General features: G+C 37.5%; 2 protein-coding genes across 3 annotated transcripts in view; one reads left to right on the top strand and one right to left on the bottom strand.

The window, feature by feature from the left end:
* The window catches only part of phka1b (phosphorylase kinase, alpha 1b (muscle)), a 30,363-nt gene extending 26,456 nt beyond the window's left edge, over window positions 1–3,907 (top strand). The window contains exons 26-32 of the mRNA XM_016467610.1: window positions 965–1,066; window positions 1,140–1,255; window positions 1,341–1,385; window positions 1,475–1,636; window positions 1,724–1,777; window positions 2,253–2,453; window positions 2,683–3,907. Coding sequence (XP_016323096.1) covers window positions 965–1,066; window positions 1,140–1,255; window positions 1,341–1,385; window positions 1,475–1,636; window positions 1,724–1,777; window positions 2,253–2,453; window positions 2,683–2,856 — 854 coding nt within the window. The 3' untranslated portion in view covers window positions 2,857–3,907. The remainder of the gene's footprint in view (window positions 1–964; window positions 1,067–1,139; window positions 1,256–1,340; window positions 1,386–1,474; window positions 1,637–1,723; window positions 1,778–2,252; window positions 2,454–2,682) is intronic.
* A 63-nt stretch (window positions 3,908–3,970) lies between these two features.
* LOC107673817 (phosphatidylinositol-binding clathrin assembly protein) overlaps window positions 3,971–10,994 on the bottom strand; it is a 20,194-nt gene continuing 13,170 nt past the window's right edge. For both annotated transcript variants that reach the window (XM_016467613.1, XM_016467615.1), the window contains 10 exons: window positions 10,249–10,282; window positions 9,919–10,061; window positions 9,640–9,737; window positions 7,402–7,518; window positions 7,266–7,296; window positions 7,015–7,147; window positions 6,777–6,800; window positions 6,598–6,654; window positions 4,762–4,878; window positions 3,971–4,662 (listed from right to left, as the gene is read on the bottom strand). In XM_016467613.1, coding sequence (XP_016323099.1) covers window positions 4,648–4,662; window positions 4,762–4,878; window positions 6,598–6,654; window positions 6,777–6,800; window positions 7,015–7,147; window positions 7,266–7,296; window positions 7,402–7,518; window positions 9,640–9,737; window positions 9,919–10,061; window positions 10,249–10,282 — 769 coding nt within the window. In that variant the 3' untranslated portion in view covers window positions 3,971–4,647. The remainder of the gene's footprint in view (window positions 4,663–4,761; window positions 4,879–6,597; window positions 6,655–6,776; window positions 6,801–7,014; window positions 7,148–7,265; window positions 7,297–7,401; window positions 7,519–9,639; window positions 9,738–9,918; window positions 10,062–10,248; window positions 10,283–10,994) is intronic.

Below are 10,994 nucleotides of genomic sequence, written 5' to 3'. Positions count from 1 at the left end.
CACCGGCCTCGCTCCGTTCCCACGGCTCTCGGCCCCACCCCCACTGGTCACATAAGGATTTTTTTGATGAAGGTCATTTCAAAAGAACAGCATTTATCAGCATTTATTTGAAAACAGAAATCTTTTGTAACATTATAAATGTCACTTTTGATTAATTTAATGCATCCTTGCTGAATGTAGCAATTAAAAACAAAATTTATTTAAAAAATGCTGACCCCATATTTTTTAATGGTAGTGTATGTAAGATTAAAGGGGTCATATGATGCGATTTCAAGTTTTCCTTTCTCTTTGGAATGTTACAAGCTCTTGGTAAAACCATTACGCCTATGGAGAGTCCCCACAAGGATAGCTGACCAGACAGACATGTGTGTGTGTGTGTGCGCGTGCGTGTGTGTGTGTGAGAGAGAGAGAGACAGCGTCACATCACAGTAGCGTCAGCTGTCTTAACCGCGGCTTGTGTACTGCATCATCACTGTGTCTGTCACGCGACTCTGTTGCCCTTTCGGGCTTGAACTGATGGTAAAACTAACGACATTATTAACGGTCTTGATATTTACTTTGAAAGCTGAAGCTCGCGATTATGGTAAGGGGCGTTACATTTCCGACGCGTGCTTGTGGTGTTCGGCCAATCACAATGCACTGGGTCAGCTGGCCAATCAGACCACACTGCGCTTGTCAAAGGAGGGGGCTTTGTTGAAAACGACGTGTTTGAGAGCGGCGGGGCATAGAGGACCTACAATAATGTACAGTATTTGAAAAATAATGTGTTTTTTGAACATTAAAGCATGTCAACATATTCTGTTACACCAAATACACAAAATAATGATCTTTAAAATAGCATCATATGACCCCTTTAATAAATTGTAATAACATGTAATTAAATATGTTTTTTTTTTAATCCTATTTCATATTATTTTAGTACTCTGGTTAAAAGCACAAGAGGTTCATATCTTTTTTTTTTTAGGTGAGGAGGCTACAGAGAGTTTGATGAATATGAGCCCATCTGAGATGAAGAACCTGCTGGTTCACATTCTCAGTGGCAAAGAGTTTGGAGTTCAAAAAAGCGGTAAATATATTCACACATTGCCAGCATTATACTCTGTGAATTTGTATATTTATGAGTTGTATTTTTGCACCAGTGCGCTCAACAGGAAATGTGGTCAGCTTTGCTGTGAATATCCAAGACATGAGCAAATCCAGCTCCACCAAAACTGAAGTGAAAGTTGCAAGTAAACAGGGTGGTGATATCAAATTGGTGAGAAAATGCTTGGGTTTAGGACAGTTATGTCTCAATATGATGGCAATAGTTAAAGACCAGCCACTTTTTCTGTGTCCTTTAGGCTGTGTCAGTTCATTCGCTGGATATTGGAAATATTGAATCCGGGGTAAGTGGACCACAGGCAAACAAAGCTTAACTTCTTTTCCAAGCTTGAGCTTTTTCTCTGTAGGTGTAATTAACCTGATTGTTTTCCAGAGATACAGACTTCCATCCATTGAGTCATTTCAGGGATCATTAGGAGCCACGTTGATGCGTGACAGCAGACATGGCCAGTGGCTTCGGCGCAGGCGTCTCGATGGAGCTCTCAACAGAGTCCCTGTTGGTTTCTATCAGAACGTCTGGAAGATTCTGCAGAAGGTGAGTGGGATGCTTGACAGTGAGTGCTGAAGCTGGGTTATTCGTCGAGGTTATGCTTCAAAATGGCTTTCCTTTCTTGACATTTAGTGTCATGGGCTGTCCATTGAGGGCTTTGTGCTTCCATCCTCAACCACAAGAGAGGTAAACAACCTTAAAGGGATAGTTCACCCAAAAATGAAAAGGAAGGGTCCAGGTAAGGGGTGGAGTCCGGCGGCTGCACGCGCGCTCAAAGACATAGTGGTGAATTAGAGGTAAAAAATTATATAAATACTGTTCGGTTTCTCGCACAAACCGATCGTTTCGTGTGTTAGGACATCAATGTGTCGTCACGAGCCGCAGGGTTTAATTTGGATTTGTCTGTGCATGTTTTTTTTACTCATAGATTTTGTTACCATTGCCATGCATTATACGACTGATGGACTGCAACGGTTGGACTTAAAAATCTTTGTTTGTGTTCTACTGAAGAAACAAAGTCACCTACATCTTGGATGACCTGGGGGTAAGCAGATAAACATCAAATTTTTCATTTTTGGGTGAACTATCCCTTTAAGAGATCAAATTAAGTGACATTAAGTTTTAAATTGACAGAATGATAATAAAATGGCACCATTTTCAGATGACTCCAGGTGAAATAAAGTTTGCCGTGCATGTGGAAACAGTCTTGAACCGTGTTCCTCAGCCTGAATACCGGCAGTTGTTGGTGGAGGCCATCCTGGTGCTGACCATGTTGGCTGAGGTGGATGTCCAGAGTGTGGGTGGTGTCATTCAGGTGGAGAGGATTGTACAAATGGCCAGTGACATGTTCTACAATGATCAGGTGAGCTTCTTGAGGAGGTTTATACACCTTTTTTTTTTTTTTATATCTTTCCATTCAGAGAAAATGGATCAAATATTGTTTACTCATCCTGCACTATATAGATTTTCGTCCAATAAAATAATCTCTAGAATAAGAATATTCCTCTCACGTGCAACTGACTAGCAGTGGCAAAGGAAACCGCATTTGTCATGGAGTCAGTAGCACCAATGACCAAATTCTGTTTCTGCAGAAAGAACTGGGAGCTGATGGGAGTCTCCTTGAGAGAGATCACGTGACTGGCATCTGCAGGCTGGTGTACGACAGCGCCCCCAGTGGCCGTTTTGGCAGCATGACCTACCTTTCTAAAGCAGTTGCTAGCTATGTTGAGGACTTTCTTCCCAGTGGAGCTTGTGCCGTTCAGTGAAGCTCCAAACTTAAGTATGACATTTTAAATGTAGTGTAGGTAGTATTAATGATCTTTGTAGATATGTGTGTGAAAAAGAATGATTGGAAAGTCATTTTGTCTTAAGTAATTGCGAACAAGGCGAGTTACTTTGAAGTGTGTTACTTTTGCTCCACTAGCTTCACCAAAAATGCCTTTGGTTGGCCAAGCAGTCAGGGTGCCCCAAACACACGAGATGTTGTTCTGCACCGAGTGGTCAGTTGTTTAGCATTAGCAAATTAGCCAAAAAGCATGTTTCTCGATTGTTAGCTATTCAAAAGTACCTGTGTATTTTGATGGTTTTAAGCTGAAGCTGACTAGTGCTTTGTTTGTAGGGCTGTATCTAAAGATGTATTTTAATAGGCCAACCCAGCAGTTAGCATCACTCTGGCTCAATAATATTTTTTCATTGGCTTTTGTATTATGACAAAAAATAAGCTCTGTGACTAACAAATGTTTATGAATCTTGCACATTTTTTTCATTAGGATAATCTTCATGAATAAGTACAATTTTAAAACCTAAATACAATCACCAGAAGTAAAAAGCTAAAGGCTATAAACTACTACACCATGGTCACATGACTTAAACGTCACCACCATTAAGTTTCCGACAACTCTTTATTTAAGCTTGAGCTTGTCTTAATCAGGCTTTTAACCAAAAACCCATTCAAAAAACATTACTTTGGGACGATGCAGCCAGATGTGCTAGTTGTTTGCTAGTTGTTTCTGGGTTTTGGCCTACAAAAATACATTATCCCTGCAGCACTCTATACTCTCATTTACTATTCCCTGCATTACTCCTCTAATATAATCTATTGATCCATAAACTGAGAAGCAAGAATACATTCAGAGTTACGTTAACATTGTGGGGCTATTCGTTAGCAGCTAGCTGATAAGTGTACATCAGTTGTGCACTCATTATTGAGGTGCATCATGGGATGTCCACTACTGCCACTACAAATGCTGTCACCTTTAATAGTGCACTATATAAGGGTGTAGAGGGCGCTTTCAGACACAGCTGTACTCAGCGTCTTGGTATCTGCTGTGCACTTTTCACCAGATATGTAATAAATTGTATAATTTCCATACAGAAACATACTGCTGTATTTTACTTTAATCCAAACAGCCATACCTTACCATACCTGAATGAGGCATTACAAGTCATGTAGAAACAAATCGAACTTTTAAGGTGAAATCCAAAATGTTTGGGGACGAGACAAATGTACGAAAAGTGACCTGTACACATTTCTCCAAGACTCAAGAAATTGAGATGCCAGCCGCTATGGCACAATCAACATTGACAGTGGTTGATTCGAAACACTATTCAAGCAATGTGCATACAAAACCGTGGCTAGGTTTAGATATTATAAACATTGATTCAAGTGTGCACAATTACAACAATCATTTTTCCAAACAGGAGGGGATGGGGGAGGGGCTTGACATCATGACAACTTTTCATTCCACCGCAATTCACTGTACATTGTCATTCCATTTGCATCAGCCAGTGACATCATCAAAGAGGGCTGCCAAAAAACACTAGATTTTGACACTTAGAAATTAAAGGTAACATGTAAAATGACGGAGGACTGTTATGTCGCTGGATGGAGGGGGTATGTTACAAACACACGGGCTAAAGGGGGAAATGCCACATGAACATCTTCAGTCTCTTTGAGCCAGTTGAACCGTTTCTCATGTCTGCCTTGCCATTTTTGGTTTTGGATTGGTTGATGTTTTTCCTCGGGCGTATGTGTCAGTTCATCATGCTCCTCAGTGCTACATGAAGTGCATCTGGAAAAAAGGAATCGTTTAATCACAGGTTACAAGTACAGGTACGTACTGAAGAACAGCCGTCAATATAATCTTAAGGATGCTCTTGAGCGACTATACCTGAGCTCCAGGGATTGGGGTGAAAGGATTGGTGGTGCGCAGGATGGGCTGGTTATATATCACAGGCTGGGGAGCCATTAAGGGCATTGACCCCATCTGGCCCACAGGAGGAGGAATCTACAGAGCAATGAAATGTTCAGCGTGAGCATTGTACTTGAGGGTTCAAGTCCTGTTGAGAAGTTCTTAAAGGGTTAGTTCACCCAAAAATGAAAATTAGCCCATGTTTTACTCACCCTCAAGGTATCCTAGGGGTATATGACTTTTTTCTTTCAGACAAATCCAGTCTGAGTTATATTAAAAATTATCCTTGCTCTTCCAAGCGTTGGAATGGGAGTAGGCGGGTGTTTTTTTCAACAGTCCAAAAGACGTCAAATAAAGTGCATCCATCTATATTAAAACGTGCCTCACATGGCTCCGGGGGGTGAATAAAGGCCTCCTGAGCGAATCAATGTGTTTTTATAAGAAAAATATCCATATTTAAAACGTTATAGACACTTAACTGCCGTACGTGCAAGCCGTTCCGGTGGATGTCTGGCGGTAGTCTCGCGAGTTTGTTTATAGGAGCAAAGGAAGCAAAGTCTCCTTTTGGCTTCTATCGAAATCCTCTGACATTCTTCTTTACAAATCCTCGTTTTGTGCTTCTAATTTGTGACCAGCTTTTTGTTTTGCTCTCTCCTCTGCGCTTCCGCGTTCGTCACGAATCACCGGCACTTTTTAATATGGATGGATACGCTTTATTTGACAATTTGACATCTTTTGGACTGTTGAAAAAAACACCCACTTACTCTCATTCCAGTGTTTGGAAGAGCAAGGATCATTTTTATTGGTCTGAAAGAAGAAAGTCATATAGACCTAGGAGGCCTTGAGTGTGAATAAAACATGGGCTAATTTTCATTTTTGGGTGAACTAACCCTTTAAGACGCTTTGAAGATTCAGAAAAGCGTAATTACGAATCAGGTGTTCGCAGAACTATGGTCAGAGCAAGATGATGATGTACCTTTTCGTAAAATCAACAGAATTTAAAATCTACAAAATGATGAATAAAGAAGGTGCATCGGGTGTGTTTTTATGTTTTTATTTATTTATGAAGGTTCTCTAAATTGAATTTTTATATATTCTATTGTAACTGTACAATACAATGGTATTTTGTACATGTAACTTAGATTTATCGTAAATTAAACAATTATTTAATTAATTTTAACACATTTACCATTAATACAGACATGTTTTTCTCACTGACACACCTCTTATCTCGGAAACTCTGGAAACTCAAGTAAGTAAACATTACTTGAACGTGCCATACTTAAGGATTCAGGTTCAGTCACAAAGGTAACCGTTCACTGGCTGGCGACACGAAAAATTTCATTTTATTTTAAATAAAACAAAACGTACATTTATTAATGATGTATTACATCAATCAAAAGTGCACCATGGTTTCCACGTATTTAAAAGAAATGTTTCCTGAGCACCAAATAAGCTTATTAGAATGATTTCTGATGAATCATGTGACACTGAAGACTGGAGTAATGGCTGCTGAATATTCAGCTTTGCTATGCCATGAATAAATTGCATTTTAAAAGATAATAAAATAGAAAACAGTTATTTTAAATTGTAATACTATTTCACAATATTACTGTTTTTATTGTATTTTTGATCAAATAAATGCAGCCTTGCATTAAAAATATCAAATATATCGATTAAATAAAACATTAAAATATATACAGCTGGTGACGTCACACTTCTAAACAGTAGTGTATAAAACAGTTAATATATATTGAACCCTAAATATTATCAAGATGTCAAAATAATCAATTTGACATGATAAGAAATACCTACCATCCCATACACAGGCACTTGGGGGGTTGTCATTGGAAATGCAACCGGAGCTGGTGCCTGAGAAAGACAAATATTGAATAAGTAAGAATTAAATGTATAGAAATAATTGTAACTGGTTTATTTTGATAGTTCTTTAAATTTAGCTGATTCAATCATGTTTATGTACAAGCAGGACTTACATAGCCAGTATAAATCATTCCATTCTGTATCATTACAAAAACATGCAGAAGAGAGAAAGACAAAGACATTATTGACAATCACACAAAGCGAAGAACTTATTTTGTGTTCTGTGTAGTGCACAGGCCAAGTTGCTTGGATTTTGATTTGCAAACATATTGTATTCAAACATCGAACCGAAGAAGCAGATTGAAATTTCCTTACAGGAGCATGCCTTGAGCAATGAGTCAATTTCCATACCATCTGTGGCATCGGTATGGGAGCAGGGGCCAGGTGTGTGTGGCTCCAGGGAGCTGTGCCATTCATGGCTTTAGACTGCCAGTGGGAACCTCCAGACGATTTCTTCTCCAAATGAGTCCACTGAACTTCTGGCCTGAAAAGAAAGGATTCCTACGTCAGACTGTTACAGCTGTACTTCATATAGCAACGACGATTGTTTATGTTGTCAATAAACCTAAAATATCATTAGCTTTACATGCTAAAAACCTTACTTTTTAGCTGGGGGTCCTCCAAAATGTAAATCTATGACAAATGCAACATGTACATTAACATTACAGGTATTACAGTCCGTAGTGTTATGTTAAACTGCCATAGAAACAAAATAAATGAGACGGCTGAAAGACTCACTGCCCATGAGATTGGCCAAGGATGAGTCCAGATCATTAGTGAGTAATTTTCCTCCATTGTAGAGCTGTGTGCCTTGACTTTGGACCTGCGAGGAGAGGGTGGGCTTCAAAAGAGCTCCTATGTGAAAACCAATCTGGAAAACAAAAAAAGAGGAAACAAGTCAATTATTTTAATTCCCAGCTCAATATGCAGAGACAAACATAAAGGGATGCATATCAATTTCTCGCTTCAATTGAAGTCAGATTTCAATTTGATTTAATGCACTACAGGGTGGTATTTCAGACACATTCAAACTGGTAACTCGTCTGTTTCAACTACAACTGGTTCATAAGAGTAATTTGTTCCTGAATCAGACTACACTGGTCATGCTGTATGTTTTGATTTACTAAAAATAACTGGTTCATAAGAGTTGTTTGCTCGTGAATCTGACTACACTGGTTGTGCTGAATGTTTTTGATTCTCTAAAAAATAACTTTTCATAAAAGTAATTTGTTTGAATCAGACTACATTGTTCACACTGTATGGTTTTGATTCACTAAAATAGATTGTTCCTGAATCAGACTACACTGGTCGTGCTGTATAATTTTGATTCAACAAAAATAACTGGTTCATAAGAGATATATTTGTGAATCAGACTACAATGGTCATGCTGTGTGTCTTTGATTCACTCAAAATAATTGGTTCATGAGAGTTGTTTGCTCGTGAATCTGACTACACTGGTAGTGCTGTATTTTTCTGGTTCACCAAAAATATCTTGTTCATAGGAGTCATTTGTTCCTGAATCAGACTACACTGGTTGTGCTGTATGTTTCTGATTCACTAAACAGATCTGGTTCATGAGAGTTGTTTGCTCGTGAATCTGACTACACTGGTTGTGCATAATGTTTTTAATTCTCTAAAAATAACTTTTCATAAAAGTCATTTGTTTGAATTAGATTAAAGTGTTCACACTGTATGGTTTTGATTCACTAAAAATAGCTTGTTCATAAGAGTCATTTGTTCATGAATCAGACTACACTGGTCGTGCTGTATAATTTTGATTCAATAAAAATAACTGGTTCATAAGAGTTATTTTTGTGAATCAGACTACAATGGTCATGCTGTGTGTTTTTGATTCACTCAAAATAATTGGTTCGTGAGAGTTGTTTGTTCCTGAATCAGACTACACTAGTTGTGCTGTATGTTTTTGATTTAATAAAAATAACTAGCTCATAAGAGTTATTTTTGTGAATCAGACTACAATGGTCATGTGTATGTTTTTGATTCACTCAAAATAATTGGTTCATAAGAGTAATTTGTTCCTGAGTCGGACTACACTGATTGTGCTCTATGTTTTTGATTTGCTAAAAATAACTGGTTCTTAAGAGTTATTTTTTTGTGAATTGGACTACACTGTTCATGCCGTATGTTTTTGATTCACTCAAAATAGTTGATTTATGAGAGTAATTTGTTCCTGAATCGGACTACACTGGTCATGCTGTATGTTTTGATTCACTAAAAATAATTGGTTCATGAGAGTTGTTTGCTCGTGAATCTGACTACACTGGTCGTGCTGTATGTTTTTGATTCTCTAAAAAATAACTGTTCATAAGAGTCATTTGTTTGAATCAGACTACACTGGTCACACTGTATCGTTTTGATTCACTAAAAAAAGCTTGTTCATAAGAGTCATTTGTTCATGAATCGGACTACACTAGTAGTGCTGTATAATTTAGATTTATTAAATATAACTGGTTCATAAGAGTCATTTTTCCTGAAATAGACTACACTGGTTGTGCTGCATGTTTCTGATTTACTAAAAATAACTGGTTCATAAGAGTAATTCCTTCATGAATCGGGCTACACTGGTCAAGTTTTTTTTCATTTACTAAATAATCATCTGGGCCCAGATTCACGAAACTTCATGAAATTTGGTATTTCTTAAAATGATTTTCGTGAATCCGGCCCCTGGTTCATAAAAGCACGAGTGTGTTTTTGAGTATGAATTATCTGTTTGTCTAAAAAATGGAAGATGGAGGGGAACCTGTTTTTGCATTAGTTCGAAAAATGACACACTTCCCTTTTAAAAGCCATTCAACTTATCATAAAAATATGTAAAACACTCACCCGATTGAGTAGAGAATGTGCCATAAAACAAAGAAATGACGAAAAAGCAAAATTAACATTGTATTAAAGAAAGTGCCACAACATTCAGAATATAGAAAACGAACAGAGACAGCTTTGTGCCAGTTCAATTACCTCCCCAGCTGTTGTTACTGGCTGGGAGGGTGGTTGTCTGAGCAGGGGTGCTGGAATTGTGTTGGAGATCAAAATGGTCATTGGTGAAGTTGTGCACTCTGTTTGGGATAATCAGGAAAATACAATTAAATCTTGTAATGGAAACACAAGCACTTCTGCAACTTTGGTCTCACTTGTCATTGGATAAATGTGTTTGCTAAGTGAATAAATGCAAATATAGTAATACAGAGTAATGTTATTTTATAATAAAGAAAAAGCAGAAAAACAGGCCTCATGTACCCGTTTGTGATGGTTAGATCAGGTGGACTGGACAGAAGCTCGGTGGCACCGCTGCTGGTGCAGCTACTGTTGGCACTGCCCACAGACTGGCCGCTGGGGGATATTGTTGGGGTTTGCATGCCAATGTCTTTGAGCTGAACAGCCTGCAGAACAGAAATAACAGCAGAACTTGATGACATTGATGCCGAATGTTTCAGAGAACACGTAATTGTCTGGATAAAAATATGCAAAAGGGAAGGACTTTGAAAATATGTTTCATGCTGTTGTGAAGTTGGCACTCATTAGCAATTTGACAGAAATATGAAGCGATAAATGAATTAGATTTCTTACCTTTGCAGGCTGTAGTCTGTCACCCTCCACCTCCCTATGAATGCAAAACCAGAATGATTTACTGGAATGTCTGATAGCAGCGGATACATAAACAAACAAACCAATTGCGCTATTTAGGCAAGTTTCAGTGTGTACATTATGAGGATCTGTGAAAACCTTACTGTGAGAACCAGAATCACCATGACAACATGATTATGAGCTGAACTGTAATGACCATTCAAGTATTTGTACTTTTGATAAAGCTGCATGATTATACAAAAAGCGTGTCTAAAATGCTGTGGCAGAAATGAAGAAATCTTCAATTTCTGATTAAAAATTGATTTTGAGATTTTTTTTTTGTGGGAAGTCTACAATGTCTAGATAGCATAACTGTTTATTTTATTATTATTTTATTAATTTTTTTGTTATGAAGAGAATATAATATAAATATAATAAATATTTATTTATATTTTATAATTATATTTTAATTATATAATAAAAAATGTATTATTATTTCTTTTAAAAAGTCGTGACAAGAAAATCATAAAATAAAAAGTAGACCTATAAAATAGTCTATATAGTCTTTGACCCTCATGAAATCTGTAAGTTCTCAACCACTTCCAAGGGGGCCTCAAGATAAATTGAAATGATTTTGAATTAATTTTTTTACATTACATCACATTTACATTAAAACATTTTTTAAAGGGGTCATATAATGCGATTTCAAGTTTTCCTTTCTCTTTGGAGTGTTACAAGCTGTTCGTGAA

The sequence above is a fragment of the Sinocyclocheilus anshuiensis genome, unplaced genomic scaffold, assembly GCF_001515605.1.
Source record: "Sinocyclocheilus anshuiensis isolate Anshui unplaced genomic scaffold, SAMN03320099.WGS_v1.1 scaffold700, whole genome shotgun sequence".
NCBI lineage: Eukaryota > Metazoa > Chordata > Actinopteri > Cypriniformes > Cyprinidae > Sinocyclocheilus > Sinocyclocheilus anshuiensis.
The sequence above is the reverse complement of the archived record's forward strand: the minus strand, read 5'-3'. Positions and strand labels throughout refer to the sequence as shown.